Source organism: Ovis canadensis, chromosome 2 (assembly GCF_042477335.2).
Source record: "Ovis canadensis isolate MfBH-ARS-UI-01 breed Bighorn chromosome 2, ARS-UI_OviCan_v2, whole genome shotgun sequence".
NCBI classification, from domain to species: domain Eukaryota; kingdom Metazoa; phylum Chordata; class Mammalia; order Artiodactyla; family Bovidae; genus Ovis; species Ovis canadensis.
In genome coordinates this window covers 240076823-240097526 of record NC_091246.1, presented here as the reverse complement: position 1 = coordinate 240097526, position 20704 = coordinate 240076823, and the positions used below count along the sequence as shown (strand labels likewise).

Genomic DNA, 20704 nt, shown 5'->3' with positions numbered 1-20704 from the left:
ATGGGCCCGGTTGTGCTGCAGCACATGGGATCCTCCTGGGCCAGGGATCAAAACCGTGTCCCCTGCATTGGCAGGCGGACTCCTAGTTGATACTGCAGGATGCCTGGAGCTAGCGTGTTCAAATGCATTCACAATCTTCCCTTCAAGAGGGGCCCTTAGGTCTGCTGGGTGTGAAGTCCCCCTCTTACCCCACGTCCCCACGTGCCGTCCATCAGCAAGCTTTCCAGCCCTGCCTCCAGACCACACCCTCCCCGCTTTCTAGTGCAGCGTGTCGTGTCTCCCGGGGAGGTCCTTCCGGGCCCTCCCTTGTCCGTTTTCACATGGTGTCTGGAGTGACATGCACTTAGGCCTTGCCTTCAAGATGTGCATCTGACCATGTCCTTTTCCCTCTTGCGATCCCATCAGACCGTCTCCCACAACCTGCAGCATCGAACATAAATCCACAGCAGCCTTCTTGTTCTCCCTGTTGGCTCTGCCTGCCTCCCTCCAACCTCATCCTCCCCCGCTGGTCACCCTGCCCAGACCACACCAGCATTCTCTGTTCCTCCATCAAGCTGAGTGGCTTTATCTCAGAACCTCTGCACAGGCCGCTTCCGGTACCAGAAATATTCTTTGCTTCCCTTCTAGCCTGGCCGACTCCTCCTGCAGGGCTCAGCTCAAATCTTTTTCTTTCATTGAAGTTCAGTTGGTTTACAATGTTGTGTTAGTTTGGGGTGTACAGCAAAGTGGTTCAGTTATATATATATATGTGTGTGTATATATTTTTAAAAATTCTTTTCCATTATTATAACATATTGAATGTAGTTCCCTGTGCTATATGGTAAATACTTGTTTACCTGTTTTGCGCATGGATGTGTGCGTCTGTCAGTCACGTACTCCCAGTTTATCCCTCCCCTACCTTCCCCTTTGGTAGCCATGTGTTTATATTCTGTGTCTGAGTCTGTTTTGTAAATAAGTTCATTGTGTCATATTTTAGATTCCACATATAAGTGAAATCATATGGTATTTGTCTTTCTCTAACTTACTCACTTACTGTGATAATCTCTCGGTCCATCCACATTACTGTAAATGGCAAGATTTCATCTTTTATAGCTGAGTAATAGTCCATTGCGTATATCCACCGCATCTTCCTCATCTACTCATCTGTAACTGGACGCTTCGGTTGCTTCCATGCCTCGACTGTTATAAACTGTGCTGCAGTGAACGTTGTGGTGCAGGCATCTTTTCGAATTGCAGCTTTCATCTTTTCTGGGTATATGCCTAGGAGTGGGGTTACTGGATCATATATATGGCAGCTCTGTTTTTAGTTTTTTTAAGGAACCTCCATTCTATTTTCCATAGTGACTATACCAATTTACATTTCCACCAGCAGGCTAGGAGGGTTCCCTTTTCCCCACACTTTCTCCTCAGCTTAAATTTCTGACCCTCAGAAAGCTGCCTGCCACACCTCTCACCCAGGTCTCTGCATCCCACATTCTCTAGTATCCCATACTTTTTCTCCATGGCTCCTATCCATTTGTAATCCTATCATTATTCAGTGTTCCTTCGTTCCTCCCCTTCTTTCCCGTCTGTCTGAAAGGTCCACAGTCAGAGACCCTGTCTGCTTTACTCAGCACTTTGCTTTCATTTGCACCTGTCACAGAGCCTGGCGACTCGATAGATGCGCAAGAGACACTTACCAGGGCAGCATCAAGGCGTCTTTTCCGCCGAAGCGCTGTGGCTGAGATCCAGTGAGCTAAAGTCGCACAATTAGAATTCTAGCTGGGTTAGAATTCTAGCTGTGCCACCTGCAAGCCGTGTGATGCTGAACAAGTCACTTAAGGCCTCTCAGGGCCTCTGTTCCCTGTCTCATAAGATAATTATGAGGATGATGAGAATGTCTATAAAATATTTAATGCAATGACTGGCGTATGGTAATCCGTCAAGGAGTGACAATGGTTATTATTTAAATAACTATAATCAAAGCTCAACCACAGGTCCCCAAAGTGCTACCCTTGCTGCTTCCGCTCACCTCATGGGTGAAGCTGGGAGGAGAACCACATTTTCGTGTCTGCAGAGAGGCAGGGTCTTTGGAAGCAAGCTCTGATGAGGGCAGTTTCCGCTCTGGAGGGGGCCTTTGATTCTCCCTCTGCTACTCACTGACTGCGTCACCCAGACAAGCGGGCTCCTTTGAACTCAATTTCGTGCTCTGTAAGACATGGCCATAAATATTTCATAGGATAGTTACAGACATCACATGAGATAATGCACAGAAAAACTTCATGCTGAAAAGTTGATACATTAAAATTACATACAGTCTTGTTACAAACTGAGGATGGCTAAGGATGGCCCTGTGTCTCTACCATGTTTCAAAACTGCTTCCTTGTTAATCATGGAGAATCAGGTTTGAGGTTGAAAGTTGGTTCTGCCTCCTACATGCTATGTGGCCTCTCTGAGGATGTTTTTTTCTCTGTAGAATGGAGCCAATACCCCTCTGGTGGGGTATGGTAAGGAGGAAATAAGAGTGAATCTAAAACAAGGGTTGACAAATTATGGATGGTGTGTTTTGCAAAGTTTTACTGGCTCACGGCCACGTCCATTCACTTATGCTTTATCTGTGGCTGCTTGGTGTTACAAAGGCAGCTTAGCTATGCAGAAACTACTGGCTCAGAAAACATAAAATATTTACTCTCTGGCCTTTCATGGGAAAAATTTGCCAAGGCCTATGTAAAGCCTGTCATTTGGTGCCTCCTTGTGTTAGGCGCCTGTGGCTGCTTTCTTCACCAACACCATCATCGTTGTCTGTATCATTAATGCAGCAATCATGTGAAGCACTGTTCTGGAAAGGTGAGGAGGAAGAGGCCTTGCTGGAGCAGCCAGCACAGTGCCACACACAGGGCCGGCCTTTGGATGTGGGATGACCTGTGCCAAGAAGACTCTTGAGCTGGCAAACTTTCTGCTACATCAAATGATATTTTCTATCCATTTAAATCTACCAGGAAAATATGTCAGAAGTCTGTTTTCAGGGCCACCATGAATCTGTACAGTGCCTTTGTGGGAATTAAAATGTATCTTGAAGACACTGTTACAAATACATGGATTTTGTTAGAGTAAGATGCTTCACCATTAGGAAGTTGTAATAAACATACCAATATACTGTGTAGTCTCTGAATGGAGCTTCCCAGGTGGTGCAGTGGTTAAGAATATGCCTACTAATGGAGGAGACACAGGAGACATGGGTTCCATCCCTGGGTTGGGAATATCCCCTGGAATAGGAAATGGCAACCCACTCCAGTATTCTCGCTGGAAACTTCCATGGACAGTAGAGCCTGGTGGGCTACAGTCCATGGGGTTGCAAACAGTTGGATACAACCGAGCGACTGAATATGCATGCATGATTCTCTGAATGGGGCCCCACCCTCCCTAGGGTTGAGCGGTTCACCCTCTGCACAGCTGTACGTGGCAGCCCTTCTTGTCAACAGGGAATCAGTGTGAATTCTGGTTGTTGTATATCTGTTGTCTAAAAGTGAGGCCCATTTCTTATGGACCTCCTTAGGCATAGCTATGACTTTGCCCCTCATCTGTGCTTCCTTGGCCTCCATGGGCCCAGCAGGCTCTGGCGCTTCCTCACCACCACCTTTGGGACCCCACAGGCAGAGATGGAGTTGGTCCAGGATATTGGTGTCCCCGCCAGTAAGATCATCTATGCCAATCCCTGTAAGCAAATTGCACACATCAAGTATGCTGCCAAGCACGGGGTCCGGCTGCTGAGCTTTGACAACGAGATGGAGCTGGCAAAGGTGGTGAAAAGCCACCCCAGTGCCAAGTAAGCTGAGAACCACTCAGGTGGGAGGCTGGGCTGTGGGTGAGAGTGGGGGGAGTAGGTGAAATAGGGTTGGGGCTGAGGACCCTGCCCTGGAGCCAGTCATAGCCACAGGAGGTTGGGGCAGGCACTCCTGGGCTGGACCCAGGATGCCAGAGGCTGACTAGGGTGGAGGTAGAAATGATGGGTTATAGTCCAGGCAAAGCCCATGGTATTACAGAGGTCAAAGTCATGGCAGAAGGAGCAGTGGTCAGGAAATGCCACTGAGGAGGCGGCATTTGAGGTGGGCCTTCAGGGGCGACTGGCATCTGGAGCGGTCATAAACAGTGCATCAGAGGGAGCTGCAGGAGCAAGCACATGAAGGCCAGAAGCAGCACAGGGCGTTTGCAGGATAAGCAGAAATTGATGTGGCTGGATCATACCATGTGCGGCCAGGGGTGAAGGAGAAGTCAGTGATGCTGGTCACAGGGCAGGCACCCCAGTGCACATGGGCTTTGGAAGGGGTCAGGGCTGGACATCTTTTTCATGTGTGCCCCTCACCTGGTCACTGGACACACTGGAGGGGCCAAGAGGGGCACCACTCGGGTTCACCCAAAGCAGCTTCTGTTTTGACTATTTCACTTATTGAGGATACAGGCGTTTTCAATAAGACTGTTTAAAAAAATAAAATGGTCCCCTCCACGCCACCATACAAGAGAAGCTGGCAAAGCCTGCCTGATTGGGAGGAAGTAGGGCTGCCCAGGGGGAAACTGGTGAGGCCGGGACCAGGGCAGGGGTCCCATGGAAGGGTCTGGGAACATTTAGGGAGTGGATTGGACAGGACTCAGAGGTTGACTGGCTGTGCAGGGGGAGGAAGGGGCCAGGGCTTCTGGGGTTGGATATAGCTCTGAGCCATGAGGGTTCATCCCCCTAGACTAGAGAAGACGTGGCTGGGGTGGAGGAAGTGGGCTCCCACCCCCACCGAGGTGCTGCCCCGTGTCTCCCTCCTCAGGATGGTTCTGTGCATTGCCACCGAGGACTCCCACTCTCTGAGCCGCCTGAGCCTCAAGTTCGGAGCGTCACTGAAATCCTGCCGACACCTGCTTGAGAATGCCAAGAGGGACCATGTAGAGGTGATAGGTGTGAGGTGAGTGCTGGAACCCTGCCATCCCCCACCATGCCCGCCGCCTCCTGCTTCTTTCCCAGGACTTACTCAATTCTGTGTGGGACCTCCCCCAGGGCCCTCAAGGCAGGCCTGTCCCTGGTTCTGGAATTCTGCCATTTGAGAATTTCTTCCCTTTGGAAAGAAGGTTTGGAGTGTCCCAGTGCCCCAACCCCACAGTCTGCAGAGGGTCCTGTCCCAGGAGGTTCCAGGAGGGACCTGGCTTTGCAGGAAGTGTCCCCAGCCTGAAGCTAAATGTCATCCTGGCACACCTTGTCTTTGACGCTTTTCTGGTGAGGATGTGGAAGAAGCCAGAATTAGGACCTGATGATTTAACTTTTCTATGCTCTGGATTTTGGACGGCCAGGCACTATGCTAAACGCTCCATAGACATTGTCCCAAAATTTTGGGACTTTATCCCCACTTTATCCTTTGATAAAGCCTTTGACTGTGTGGATCACAATAAACTGTGGAAAATTCTGAAAGCTATGGGAACACCAGACCACCTGACCTACCTCTTGAGAAATCTGTATGCAGGTCAGGAAGCAACAGTTAGAACCGGACATGGAACAACAGACTGGTTTCAAATAGGAAAAGGAGTATGTCAAGGCTGTATATTGTCACCCTGCTTATTTAACTTATATGCAGAGTACATCCTGAGAAACGCTGGACTGGAAGAAACACAAGCTGGAATCAAGATTGTTGGGAGAAATATCAATAACCTCAGATATGCAGATGACACCACCCTTATGGCAGAAAGTGAAGAGGAACTAAAAAGCCTCTTAATGAAAGTGAAAGAGGAGAGTGAAAAAGTTGGCTTAAAGATTAACATTCAGAAAACGAAGATCATGGCATCCAGTCCCATCACTTCATGGGAAATAGATGGGGAAACAGTGTCAGGCTTTATTTTTGGGGGCTCCAAAATCACTGCAGATGGTGACTGCTGCCATGAAATTAAAAGACGCTTACTCCTTGGAAGAAAAGTTATGACCAACCTAGATAGCATATTCAAAAGCAGAGTCATTACTTTGCCAACTAAGGTCCATCTAGTCAAGGCTATGGTTTTTTCAGTGGTCATGTATGGATGTGAAAGTTGGACTGTGAAGAAGGCTGAGTGCCGAAGAATTGATGCTTTTGAACTGTGGTGTTGGAGAAGGCTCTTGAGAGTCCCTTGGACTGCAAGGAGATCCAACCAGTCCATTCTGAAGGAGATCAGCCCTGGGATTTCTTTGGAGGGGAATGATGCTGAAGCTGAAACTCCAGTACTTTGGCCATCTCATGCGAAGAGTTGACTCATTGGAAAAGACTCTGATGCTGGGAGGGATTGGGGGCAGGAGGAGAAGGGGATGACCGAGGATGAGATGGCTGGATGGCATCACGGACTTGATGGACGTGAGTCTGAGCGAACTCCAGGAGATGGTGATGGATAGGGAGGCCTGGGGTGCTGCGATTCATGGGGTTGCAAAGAGTCGGACACGACTGAGCGACTGAACTGAACCGATCCCCACTTTATAGATGGGGAAACTGAAGCATGGCCGGCCACACTCCTGAGTGAGATGTACATTAGTTCTGGCTGACTCTGGGGCCCTAGCCCTCATCCCAGGAAGGCTCAGCCCCCAGAGGCAGCGTGGAGGGATGAGAGCGGCACCAAGTGCCAAAGGTCCTTGGATCTAGTCCCCTGTCCACTCTTCATTTGCCACATGGCCCTTGGCAACCCACTCAACCTTTTAGGCCCATAGTCACTGCATCTGGAAAATGGGCACAGCATCCGGTATGCTTGGGCAAGGCTGCTGCTGGCTGAGGCTGAAGTGGTGACACCTGGGGTCCTGTGTGTAAGCTGAGACTCTTCCTTCTTCCCCAGTTTTCACATTGGCAGTGGCTGTCCTGACCCTCAGGCCTACGCTCAGTCCATTGCGGACGCCCGGGTTGTGTTCGAAATGGGTGCTGAGCTGGGCCACAGGATGCACATCCTGGACCTCGGTGGTGGCTTCCCTGGAGTGGAGGACGCCAAAGTGAGATTCGAAGAGGTAAGTGGGGTCACAAGTGTTGCGCTGGGCTGGGTGGGGGTCGGGGGGGGTTACAGTGATCCTAGGAAGCCCCCTGTGAGTGGGTCCCCTGTACTATGTGCTGCGCTTGGTGCTTTGCCTGGATTATCTCATTATTAACCCTGTGTTACAGCTGAGCAAACTGAGGCTCATAGAAGCTACTTCATTTCCTGAGTCCATGGCAGGGCCGGCTGCACACCCAGCTCTGCCCGGACTCTGAACATGCACATATTTGAGGCTTAACCGGGCCATATCTGCATAAGTTATAAAGTTCTCTGAGGGTCTGGGTGTGCCCTATTCACCCTCCTATGGGATGATGAGAAATCAAGTTAGGCAGGGGAAGGAAAAGCCAACCCTCTGTCTACTTGTAGTCCATCTGTCTCCTTCCCACCTGCAAGTTTCAGTTCAGTTCAGTTGCTCAGTTGTGTCCGACTCTTTGCAACCCTATGGACTGCAGCACACCAGGCTTCCCTGTCCATCACCAACTCCTGGAGTTTACCCAAACTCATGTTCATTGAGTCAATGATGCCATCCAACCATCTCATCCTCTGTCATCCCCTTCTCCTCCTGCCTTCAATCTTTCCCAGCATCAGGGTCTTTTCAAATGAGTCAGTTCTTTGCACCAGGTGGCCAAAGTATTGGAGTTTCAGCTTCAACATCAGTCCTTCCAATGAGTATTCAGGATTGATTTCCTTTAGGATGGACTGGTTGGATCCCCCTGCCGTCCAAGGGACTCTCAACAGTCTTCTCCAACACCACAGTTCAAAAGCGTCAGTTCTTCGGCACTCAGCTTTCTTTATAGTCCAACTCTCACATCCATACATGACTACTGGAAAAACCATAGCCTTGGCTAGACGGACCTTTGTCGGCAAAGTAATGTCTCTGCTCTTTTGGTCATAACTTTCCTTCCAAGAAGTAAGTGTCTTTTAATTTCATGGCTGCAGTCACCATCTGCAGTGATTTTGGAGCCCCCCCCCCCAAAAAAAGTCTGTCACTGTTTCCACTGTTTCCCCATCTATTTGCCACGAAGTGATGGGACTGGGTGCCAAGATTAAATCAGGAAAAATGTATCATAGCAATCCCCACTGGAACCACTAGGGGGTGCTTTTCCTTAGTAAATGCCTCGTTCTAGACTATTCACATCTTGGAACTGAATTTAAGAAAATAATCTGTGACGGATAAAAAAAATTAGCTTCAAAGATGAGCATTGCAACATTCTTCATAACTGAAGTTCAGTGGACTTTCCTGGTCCAACTAACACTGCTGCTGCTGCTGCTAAGTCGCTCTAGTCGTGTCCGACTCTGTGCGACCCCATAGACAGCTCACCCCACCAGGCTCACCCCGTCCGTGGGATGCTCCAGGCAAGAACACTGGAGTGGGTTGCCATTTCCTTCTCCAATGCATGAAAGTGAAAAGTGAAAGTGAAGTCGCTCAGGGATTGGCTAAATTACAGTATATTCTTTCTTTTTATGTAAAATATTTTTACTTTTATAAAGATATAGTTTTTTATAAAAATGTTTTTATAAAAATATTTTATCATATGGCAATGATACCAGTGTATTTTCTGGGTAAATGCAAATAAGATTTATTAAAATATTTTTATTTTTAAATCTTTCTCTTTAATTACTTTAAAAAAGTTATTTTAACTGTAGGATAATTGCTTTACAGAAGTTTGTTTTCTGCCAAATATCCACATGAATCAGCCATAGGTATACATATGTTCCCTCCCTCTTGAACCTCCCAATTCTCTAGATTGTCACAGAGCCTCTGTTTGAGGTCCTTGAGTAAATTATGGTATATTCTTATGGGAAAAGAATTTACATAGATTTATATACATTTACATAGCAAGAAGAGATAAGAAAGCCTTCCTCAGCATTCGGTGCAAAGAAATAGGGGAAAACAACAGAATGGGGAAGACTAGAGATCTCTTCAAGAAAATTAGAGATACCAAGGGAACATTTCATGCAAAGATGGGCTCGATAAAGGACAGAAATTGTAGCAGAAGATATTAAGAAGAGGTGGCAAGAATATACAGAAGAACTGTACAAAAAAGATCTTCACAACCAAGATAATCATGATGGTGTGATCATTCACCTAGAGCCAGACATCCTGGAATGTGAAGTCAAGTGGGCCTTAGAAAGCATCGCTACGAACAAAGCTAGTGGCGGTGATGGAATTCCAGTTGAGCTGTTTCAAATCCTGAAAGATGATGCTGTGAGGGTGCTACACTCAATATCTCAGCAAATTTGTAAAACTCAGCAGTGGCCACAGGACTGGAAAAGGTCAATTTTCATTCCAATCCCAAAGAAAGGCAATGCAAAAGAATGCTCAAACCACCGCACAATTGCATTCATCTCACATGCTAGTAAAGTAATGCTCAAAATTCTCCAAGCCAGGCTTCAGCAATACGTGAACCATGAACTTCCAGATGTTCAAGCTGGTTTTAGAAAAGGCAGAGGAACCAGAGATCAAATTGCCAACATCCGCTGGATCATCGAAAAAGCAAGAGAGTTCCAGAAAAACATCTATTTCTGCTTTATTGACTAAGCCAAAGCCTTTGACTGTGTGGATCACAATAAACTGTGGAAAATTCTGAAAGAGATGGGAATACCAGACCAACTGAACCCCTCTTGAGAAATCTATATGCAGGTCAGGAAGCAACAGTTAGAACTGGACATGGAACAACAGACTGGTTCCAAATAGGAAAAGGAGTACGTCAAGGCTGTATATTGTTACCCTGCTTATTTAACTTATATGCAGAGTACATCATGAGAAACGCTGGACTGGAGGAAGCACAAGCTGGAATCAAGATTGTTGGGAGAAATATCAATAACCTCAGATATGCAGATGACACCATCGTTATGGCAGAAAGTGAAGAGGAACTAAAAAGCCTCTTAATGAAAGTGAAAGAGGAGAGCGAAAAAGTTGGCTTAAAGCTCAACATTCAGAAAACGAAGATCATGGCATCCAGTCCCATTACTTCATGGGAAATAGATGGGGAAATAGTAGAAACAGTGTCAGCCTTTATCTTTTTGGGCTCCAAAATCACTGCAGATGGTGACTGCAGGGATGAAATTAAAAGACGCTTACTCCTTGGAAGAAAAGTTATGACCAACCTAGATAGTATATTCAAAAGCAGAGTCATACTTTGCCAACTAAGGTCCATCTAGTCAAGGCTATGGTTTTTCCAGTGGTCATGTATGGATGTGAGAGTTGAACAGTGAAGAAAGCTGAGCGCCAAAGAATTGATGCTTTTGAACTGTGGTGTTGGAGAAGACTCTTGAGAGTCCCTTGGACTGCAAGGAGATCCAACCAGTCCATTCTAAAGGAGATCAACCCTGGGATTTCTTTGGAGGGGAATGATGCTAAAGCTGAAACTCCAGTACTTTGGCCACCTCATGCGAGGAGTTGACTCATTGGAAAAGACTCTGATGCTGGGAGGGATTGGGGGCAGGAGGAGAAGGGGACGACTGAGGATGAGATGGCTGGATGGCATCACTAACTTGATGGACGTGAGTTTGAGTGAACTCCGGGAGATGGTGATGGACAGGGTGGCCTGGGGTGCTGCGATTCATGGGGTCGCAAAGAGTCGGACACGACTGAGAGACTAAACTGAACTGACATACATGGAGAGATCATTCAATGTACTGAGTAAAGCAGGTTATAAAAACCTGTATACTTATAGCCCTATTATGTTTATAATAAAAAATCAGATTTTCAGGTTTGTATAAAAAGGAATTAAAGGAGTGTTTCCAATAAATTAGCATTGAATAGGTTAATCTGGGGTTAGAATTAGGGGTGACTTTTATCTTCTTTTTCCTTCTCTGTCTTGTCTATGAAAATGTGTTGTTTAGCATACTGGTTACTCAGGAAAGAAAGATCTGCATCACAGATTCTGTCATCTGAGTACCAACTGTTAGATTAAAAGTTCCTTTTTCCATTGTGGGGGGCATTGAAGGGTGATTTTCAAGGGTAAGGGTCTTGACCCTGCTCCATCTGTGCTTGCCTGCCTTGGCCAGCTATCTGTGATTACCAGCTGGAGTTTTAGCAGCTGCCAAGTTCTGCTTCCTGAAATCAAAGCTGCTTTCAAGAAGTAAGACTTGGAGCTGTAGCTAGTCTCCAGCATAAACCCCACATTTCAAACATGTAATTGTCTCTGTACCCTCAGATTGCTTCTGTGATCAACTCAGCCTTGGACCTATACTTCCCAGAGGGCTGTGGTGTGGACATCCTTGCCAAGCTGGGGCGCTACTACGTGACCTCAGCCTTCACCTTGGCTATCAGCATCATCGCCAAGAAGGAGGTTCTTCTGGATCAGCCAGGCAGGGAGGGTAGGTGCCAGGTGGGCAGTGGAGGCCCGTTCTTCCCTAAAGCCAAGGATGGTTGTTGGGTGAGCTGGGTTTGATTTTAGACGGTGGGGGAAATCTGAAGACTGGCTCCTTCTTTAGGGAAATTTACCGTCATGTCTCCTCACCCCCAAGACACTCTTTTAGCAGCTTTTTTTTCCCCTATGCATGTTTATATTTTATGAAGATTGAGATCAAAGCAACTTTGGGGAGAACAGATACTTTATTAAACCTATTGTATATGGGTTTCCTATGTGGCGCAGTGGTAAAGAATCTGCCTACCAGTGCAGGAGATGCAAGAGACACAGGTTTGATCCCTGGGTCAGGAAGATTCCCTAGAGAAGGAAATGGCAACCCACTGTAGTATTCTTGCCTGGAAAATTGCATGGACAGAGGAGCCTGGCAGGCTACAGCGCATGGGGTTGCAAAGAGTTGGACATGACTGAGCACACATTTTATAGTGCAGATGAGGAAACTGAGAGCCAGACAGAATACAGGTGAATTGCTTAAGAGCTAGTAAGTGGTGAACCCTGCATTTGACCTCATGTTTGTCTTCTTTCCAGAGTCCAGGCTCTTACTCATCCTACTGCTTCTCATAACATAATGAAAATAATTGACAACCACTTATACTGATCTAAGCCCATTTTGCAGACTACAGAACATAGGCGTGAAGAGGATGGGTCACTCACACAAGGTCACACAGCTGAGAAGGGGGCAGCGCCAGGGTTCAAGTCCAGGCTAGGCTGACTCATGGACAGAGGAGCTTGGCGGGCTACAGTCCGTGGCGTTGAGCACCCCACTCCAGTACTCTTGCCTGGAAAATCCCATGGATGGAGGAGCCTGGTGGGCTGCAGTCCATGGGGTCGCTAAGAGTCGGACATGACTGAGCGACTTCACTTTCACTTTTCACTTTCATGCATTGGAGAAGGAAATGGCAACCCACTCCAGTGTTCTTGCCTGGAGAATCCCACAGACAGGGGAGCCTGGTGCGCTGCCATCTAAGGGGTCACACAGAGTCGGACACAACTGACGTGACTTAGCAGCAGCAGCAGCAGTCCAGCCTGGAGACCCGACTTCTCATTCCAGCTCATGTGTTGCCCCACTGTGTGTACTTCTGAGCTGCTGACTCAGTCTCTCGGGGTCTTGAGTTCTGGTGGGCTGCTTTTCAGCCTTTGCTGGGGCATCGAGGGGCTCAGATGCAAGCCTGGAGTGTGTCCTAGGCAGGGTTGCTCAGCTGCAAAGGTGTTTCCAACCCAGCCATGAACACAGGAGGAGGCAGGAGCCGCCCCGTAGCTGAGGAGGGGGCAACCCTCCTGTCTGCTTGCTGAGCCCGCCGTTGTCCCACCCCCTCACATTTGCTTGTGCCCCCCCCCAACCCCTCCTCTCCCTGCAGAGGAAACCGGTTCCTCCCCCAAGAGCATCGTGTACCACCTCAGTGAGGGCGTGTATGGAGTCTTCAGCTCAGTCCTGTTTGACAGCACCTGCCCTGCCCCCATCCTGCAGAAGGTGAGCCTGCCCTGCTGGGCCTGTTTTCAATTGGGTTGGTTCATTTATACTTTTTTTTTTTTTTTTGGTGTGTGTTGTTATCTAATTTTGAAAAAGTAAAACATATTCGTTGGAGAAAGCAGACACTAAGAGTGAAGAAGCTTATCACCCCTAATTCCACCACGTAGAGATAGACCCCTTGAATATTTAGATTTCAGTCTTTTAAAAAATGTGTTATACTTTTCCCCCATAAAGTTGGGATCATATTCGTTTGTAACCTGATTGTTTTTCACTTCATATGGGGTGTGACTCTTTCCATGCCATTCACGAATCTTTAACAACATGCTTCTTGATGACCATATAATATTTTAGGCAATCTAACTCTAGCAATTGTCCATTTGGTTTCCTGTTTTTGAGCTTCCTGAGTCTATCTTGACATCCATCTCTGATCACTGCTCGTGGGCTCGGTCTTCATTGTGCTGCGTGGGCTTCATGTCCCCAGAGCATGTGGGATCTTAGTTCCCTGACCAGGGATCGAACCTGCATCCCCTGCATTGCAAGGCAGACCTTTAACCGCTGGATCACCAGGGAAGTCTCTAAGAATTCATTTTATTGAGTTTTTCCATGTTAACAAGGGAATAGGGATAGATAGAACATTCCTCCTAGCCTGCTGAATCCAGCCCAGGGCCTCTGGCAGCTTTAGTGGGCTTCTACGAGGGGAAAGAAACCAGACACACTTGTATTTTCACAGGCCTTTGTGTGGTCCTGCTTCAGGAAGGAAGCTCAAGTGCCTAACCAGCACCTAGACCACCGTGAGCTTTCAGTATGTGCTGTTGTTTTTCTTTCCATCTTTTTTTTCCCCCCAGAGTCAACCAGATGTGGGCTCCTCTTTGTAGCTCTTCCTGCCCATCCCCTATGCAGGCAGAGGGAGCTTCCCTCCTCCAGGCGGCCCCCACCACCCTCCACAACTGGATGAGTCCTCATTCCATAGCTGAGTCGGTGCCTAGTAAGCCTCCCCGATGATGAAGTGCTCAGGAATTCAGATTTCTACGGTGATGCACTAGCGTTGCTTGCATTCCTGTGGTCTCCCACATCCTACCGCACAGGGGAAGGACCGGCCTAGGCCAGCCAAGCCCCAGGCTACACAGCAGGCAGCAGTCGCTTCCTAGTCCCCTTGCTGGTCCCAGTCGCTGCCTCCTGTTGCAGGCCATCCCTGACCCAGTCCCCATTCCCTTCATCAGCTCGTCCGAGGAGCGGGGCTGTTGTCCCAGCCCAGCCCCACACCTGCCCCAGGAGCTTGGCGGATCAGTCGCCAGCTGGTATTCCTGGCTTGGGCACCAGGATGTTCCTCTTTCAGTGGTCTGTCCTGCTGCTCCTCTGGGGGTGCCCGGGTTTCTTCTTCGAGCTGCCCACTGCTTAGGAGACCATACCCAGGGTGGGGCCGCAGTGTGGCCTTGGCGACTGAGTAGATGGCAACACACCTAGGAAATGGGCTCCGGCTGTGCTAGGAGTGTGTTGGGAGGGCCCAGCCCGGCCAGGGCATCTGCACTCTCCTCCCCAAGGAAGGTGCCCCCTCACCAGCCAGGACGGCAGCTTTCTACCCTGTTCTTTGTGCCCATGGACTTTGATTTTGGACCTCAGGTAGAAAAAGTTGTGTTAAACATAATCCTTGCTTCAGGGTATTTTTCTCATCATTGGAATATGTGTGGCCTTTTTTTGTTTGTTGTTTAATTTAACAAATATTTGAGCACCTTCCACATGCACTGAGGTCTGCAGAAGGTAGTAGGTAAGGAAGGATTGCTTGTGCCTTGGAAATACAATCTTGCTGCGTAGAAACGTGTGTGTGTGACACACACACAGAGAAGTACACAGACTACAACAACGTCATGAGAAAAGTACAAAGAGTACAGAGCAAACGTTACTGCGTTTTCTTCAAAAATATTTTAGTGCTTAACAACTAAAAGATAAGGACTTAAGAAACACAGTGTCATCATCAGACTAAAAGCGGAGCAGTTCCATAGTATCCCTTGTCATCTAGTGAGTGTTCAGATATTCCCTTATAAATGGTTTTTATAGTTGATTTTACAGGTGAGAAAACTGAGGCATAGGGAGGTGAAGGAACTTACTCAAAGTCACACAGTTAATAAATGGCAGCTCTTTAAACTGTAGACCCTTGGGGTAGGGTTCATGTCTTATTCATCTTTGAGTATCTCTCTGTTGCTAAAGACTAAACTCGGAACTACTTTCCTATAAAATGATTGTCTCCCTGTAAAATCGCTGCCTCCTTGTAAAATGTCTTCATTAGCATTTAGGCGTTGCTAATTTTTTGTTATTCATGTTTCTTTGAGTATCCTCTGTCAAAAAATTGTTCTTTGTTAGTCTCTGTATAGCTGGCTCAATGTACATCCTTAAAGTATAGTCCCTTTTAAAAACCATTTTCTTATGGTGAGTCTCTGGAATAGGGTTACTGAGCAAGAGGATTTGAGTGTTTTTATTCCTCTTGATATGTATTGTTAGGCTGTTTTCCTCCATGCTTGGACTAATATGAATTATTACCAGTAGTGCTATTTCACAATAAGCTCACCAGCATTACACACTGTGACCTTTTTCTTGTTGGCTAATTTATCTGAAACGGTATACCTCAGTCTTTCATTTTTGCTTCTTTGACAAGTATAAAGCCTTCTTTAATAGATATTTCAACATGCTCTCATATGTCTTAACTAAGTGTTCTGCAATTAATAGTAAGGATATTTATCTCTTTCTACCTGCTCTGCGGGTTATAGATTTACCATATGTTTAATTACTGGAGAAAATTTAGCACAAAAGTAATAATCCGCTAATCCCACCATTCATAGATGACCATTGTTAAATTTTACTTTCATTTCTTTAAGTGTCATAGTGCACATTGTTTTAACTTAAAAATATATATATATTATGAGACATGGTTTTCTTTTTTATATTAATTCAAATTTCATCATTTGCTGAGTGTGGGAAATATCTAAATCATAGAATTGAGGAAAATCAACTTTGTTTTATGTAAATTATAAAAGGCCAACCAAAGCCAAATCATGTTTGATAAAGTGAACATTTTTAAATTAGAAACCAATATATAACCTCTGCCTCCCAGAGATGCCCTGGATATATAATAACTTAGTAACTTTGTCTTTTATTAACAACTTAGTAACTTTGTCTTTTATTAACAATGTTTGGGCATGTTAATTTTATCTTTTTAAAATGCTATTTTTGAAGCAACAATGGAGGTAATAATATCCTTTACTCTTGAAAATATTTTTGGCATGCTCTTGTTTAGTCACTAAGTTGCGTCTGGCTCTTTTTCGACCCCGCAGACATAGCCCACCAGGCTCCTCTGTCCATGGGCTTCTCCAGGCAAGAATGCTGGAGTGGGTTGCCATTCTCTTCTCCAAGACATGATTTTCTTTACTGATATGTTAGGTAGACTTTTATTTATAAACATTTTAAATATTCACTGAGTGGTCTAAAATGCAGTTCAGTAAATGTGTCTCAGTACTTCATAAATGCAAGGGTTAGTTAGGTGTGGGGAGGGTCCCAGAGGGGGCAAGTACCATGGGAGTTTTATGAGACTCTTTGGAAGCAAAATTCAGGGTACAAGCTCTGATCACCCCACTCTGTACAGAGACAGCTTTGTTGCCAAGATTGGGTTCTCTCATTTGTCATTATATTTTATTCTAATTATTTTATGGTTTAAAAAGTAGGATTCTGTCTGGAGTACATTGCCGTAGTACTTTTTCAGGTCTGGATCTGGTTAGTTCTTGTCTTAAAAATTCTTGAGTAATGATTTCTAATCTTATTTCATTTCTGCTTTGCCATACTATCCATTACTTTTATTTTTCAGTGATCTCTAGTTTTTATCCTGTTCTTTGGACAACAGCTTTGTGCTATGTTTAGAAACCTGGTAGGGGGTGCCTTCTATTTCCAGCAATGTGGTAGAGGAGATACTCTGAACAGCTTCCCCACTGACAAAGAAGACTGTGTCCTGACCTACAAGATAGCAGGGAATCTTCAGAGGTCACTACACAAGTGAAAGCAGGCATCTCCACTTCACTTAGTGTAAAAGTCAGTCAACCCACCAGTCTGAGGGATCCTTTTTAAGGGTAAGTTAAATCATGTCTCTTTTCTAACTGAAACTCTGCTTGGGCTCCCGTCTCACTCTGAATTAAAGCCAGAGCCCTTCCAGTAGCTCCCGAGGCCCTCTGAGATCTGACTCTGTTACGTCTCACACCACCTCCCTCACCCACATCCCCTTGCTCATCGTCTCTAATCACTCCAGCCTCCTTGCAGCTCCCTGAACTCACCAGGCATATTCCTGCCTCAGCACTTTTGCACCAGCTTTCCCCTCTGACCGGATCACTTCTCTTCTAGGTGCCACCCTGGTTCACTTGTCACCTTCTTTAGGTCTTTGCTGAAAAGTCATCTCCTTACACCCTGACACCTTATACCTTATTTGATGTTACACCTGTACCCCTCACCTAATCTGTTTTTTAAATTACTTTATAACATAGTGTATATACTTTTGTTTTCCTCCCCCTGCTAGACTATAAACCCTGTGAGGACAAGGATCTTTGTCTATTTTGTTCACTAGTGTGTCCCAAGCATGTACAATAGTGACTATTCAAATATGTTAAGTGAATTAATCCAGAGAGAAAACCTAGCTCTGAAATTGGCCTTCTATCTGGGGATGTATGCTGAATCCTTTTAGCACTGATAGAATGGGAAACACTAGAGATCTCTTTAAGGAAATTACAGATACCAAGGGAACTTTTCATGCAAAGATGGGCTCAATAAAGGACAGAAACAGTATGGACCTAACAGAAGCAGAAAATATTAAGAAGAGGTGGTGAGAATACACAGAAGAGCTACACAGAAAAGATCTTCATGACCCAGATAATCATGATGGTGTGATCACTCACCTAGAGCCAGACATCCTGGAATGTGAAGTCAAGTGGGCCTTAGGAAGAATTACTACAAACAAAGCTAGTGGAGGTGATGGAATTCCAGTTGAGCTATTTCAAATCCTGAAAGATGATGCTGTGATAGTGCTGCACTCAATATGCCAGCAAATTTGGAAGACTCAGCAGTGGCCACAGGACTGGAAAAGGTCAGGTTTCATTCCAATCCCAAAGAAAGGCAATGCCAAAGAATGCTCAAACTACCTCACAATTGCACTCATCTCACATGCTAGCAAAGTAATGCTCAAAATTCTCCAAGCCAGGCTTCAGCAACACATGAACTGTGAACTTCCGGATGTTCAAGCTGGATTTAGAAAAGGCAGAGGAACCAGAGATCAAATTGCCAACATCCGCTGGATCATCAAAAAGCAAGAGAGTTCCAGAATAACATCTACTTCTGCTTTATTGACTACACCAAAGGCTTTGACTGTGTGGATCACAACAAACTGTGGAAAATTCTTCAAGAGATGGGAATACCAGACCACCTGACCTGCCTCTTGAGAAACCTATATGCAGGTCAAGAAACAACAGTTAGAACTGGACATGAAACAACCGACTGATTCGAAATCAGGAAAGGAATACGTCAAGGCTGTATATTGTCACCCTGCTTATTTAACTTATATGCAGAGTACATCATGAGAAATGCTGGGCTGGATGAAGCACAAGCTGGAATCAAGACTGTTGGGAGAAATATCAATAACCTCAGATATGCCGATGACACCACCCTTATGGCAGAAAGTGAAGAGGAACTAAAAAGCCTCCTGATGAAAGTGAAAGAGGAGAGTGAAAAAGTTGGCTTAAAGCTCAACATTCAGGAAACGAAGATCACAGCATCTGGTCCCATCACTTAATGGCGAATAGATGGGGAAACAATGGAAACAGTGTCACACTTCATTTTTGGGGGCTCCCAAATCACTGCAGATGGTAACTGCAGCCATGAAATTAAAAGACGTTTGCTGACCAACCTAGACAGCATATTAAAAAGCAGAGACATTACTTTGCCAACAAAGGTCCGTCTAGTCAAGGCTATATTTTTTCCATTGGTCATATATGGATGTGATAGTTGGACCATAAAGAAAACTGAGTGCCAAAGAATTGATGCTTTTGAACTGTGGTGTTTGGAGAAGACTCTTGAGAGTCCCTTGGAGTGCAAGGAGATCCAACTAGTCCATCCTAAAGGAAATCATTCCTGAATATTCATTGGAAGGACTGATGATGAAGCTGAAACTCCAGTAGTTTGGCCACCTGATGCAAAGAACTGACTCATTTGGAAAGACCCTGATGCTGGAAAAGATTAATGGCAAGAGGTGAAGGGGATGACAGAGGATGAGATGGTTGGATGGCATCACTGACTTGATGGACATGAGTTTGAGTAAGCTCTGGGAGTTGGTGATGGACAGGTAAACTTGGCGTGCTGTAGTCCATGGGGTCACAAAGAGTTGGAACTGAACTGAAAAATAAAAATATTTACTGTGTTTAAAGAAATAGTAAATTGAAAATTAGTTTTGCTTTCCAAAAGTAAGCAAATATAAAATCTTGACTTAACAGATTTTTAAAAGGACTAAATAGAATTTGTAGAAATGAAATATATGAACATTGAAATTATACACAGAGTAAGCAAGATATTGGGGCTTCCCAGGTGGCTCAGTGGTAAAGAATCCACCTGCCACTGCAAGAGACGTGGGTTTGATCCCTGGGTCAGGAAGATCCCCTGGAGAAGAAAATGGCAACCTACTCCAGTATTCTTGCCTGGGACAGAGGACGGAGGAGCCTGTCCATGGACAGAGGAGCCTGGCGGGCTACAGTCCATGCGGCTGGAAAAGAGTCAGACATGACTCAACGACTAAACAACAACAACAAAGCAAGATATTAGAGACAGTTGAAGAGAGAGGATATGGGGAAAGAAAGAAGGAATTGGAATATAGAGCTGAAGGCACTTTGCAAATGTAGCACAAAGAGACAAATGGAAATAAGAAAGGCGTAGGTGTGGTAGAGTGAGAGGGCGTAATGTCTAACCACAGTTCCAGGAAGAGATTGTATCAGGATACAGAAACAAGACAGGTGGTTTGAACATGGAAATTTTAACATAAAGAACTGCTAACTTTAAAGATGGCTAATTACTAAAAAGGATAAAAGCAGTTACTATATCTGGTAAGGGAGAGTGAAAAATGAAGCACCTTAGAGGAGGGCTCCTCCCTGCAAGTCTGAGATTGAAACCTTTGAGGAAAGGCCATGGTATGCAGCCTTCCTGTGGCAAGGAAACTTTTAGAGGGTCACCAACACAACTGAATTGCAGAAGTAGCCTGCTGTGGAGTGGAGAGAAGCTTGTTGGACTGTGCAGGCCAAAGTTGAACGGAGGGCCATTGAGGTGAACGCAACCACACCCTCACACCCTGAACCAAAGGTGGCCACACGGAAAACAGCAAGCTAAAAGGGAGAGAGTTCCTTCTTCCTGATCTGCCCTTGCAGTGTTTTTCCAGCAACTTATATTGACAAAGCCCAACATAGAGCTAGCTGGGCTTCCCTGGTTGCTCAGTGATAAAGAATTGGGCTGCCAATGCAGGAGACGTGGGTTCGATCCCTGGGTCAGGAAGACCCCCTGGAGAAGGAAATGGCAACCCATTGCAGTATTCTTGCCTGAGAAATTCCATGGAGAGAGGGGTGAGCTACAGTCCACGGGGTTTCAAAAGAGTCAGACATAGCAACTAAACATCATCAAGAACATAGAGCCGGCTAGTAAGGAAGAAATGTCGCACTCTAGGATCGCTAGGAGTCGGGCACGACTTGAGCGACTTCACTTTCACTTTTCACTTTCGTGCATTGGAGAAGGAAATGGCAACCCACTCCAGTATTCTTGCCTGGAGAATCCCAGGAACGGAGGAGCCTAGTGGGCTGCC

At 45.9% G+C, this 20704-nt stretch overlaps 1 protein-coding gene across 10 annotated transcripts in view; it reads left to right on the top strand.

Moving 5' to 3' along the window:
* AZIN2 (antizyme inhibitor 2) overlaps positions 1-20704 on the top strand; it is a 43947-nt gene that overhangs the window by 11247 nt on the left and 11996 nt on the right. For 5 of the 10 annotated variants that reach the window (XM_069574730.1, XM_069574737.1, XM_069574732.1 and 2 more), the window contains 5 exons: positions 3633-3805; positions 4794-4928; positions 6805-6970; positions 11157-11319; positions 12728-12840. In XM_069574730.1, coding sequence (XP_069430831.1) covers positions 3633-3805; positions 4794-4928; positions 6805-6970; positions 11157-11319; positions 12728-12840 — 750 coding nt within the window. Of the gene's footprint in view, positions 1-3589; positions 3806-4793; positions 4929-6804; positions 6971-11156; positions 11320-12727; positions 12841-16777; positions 16962-20704 lie in introns of those variants that run through there. The other 5 variants (XM_069574740.1, XM_069574739.1, XM_069574736.1 and 2 more) reach the window with 3 other exon arrangements.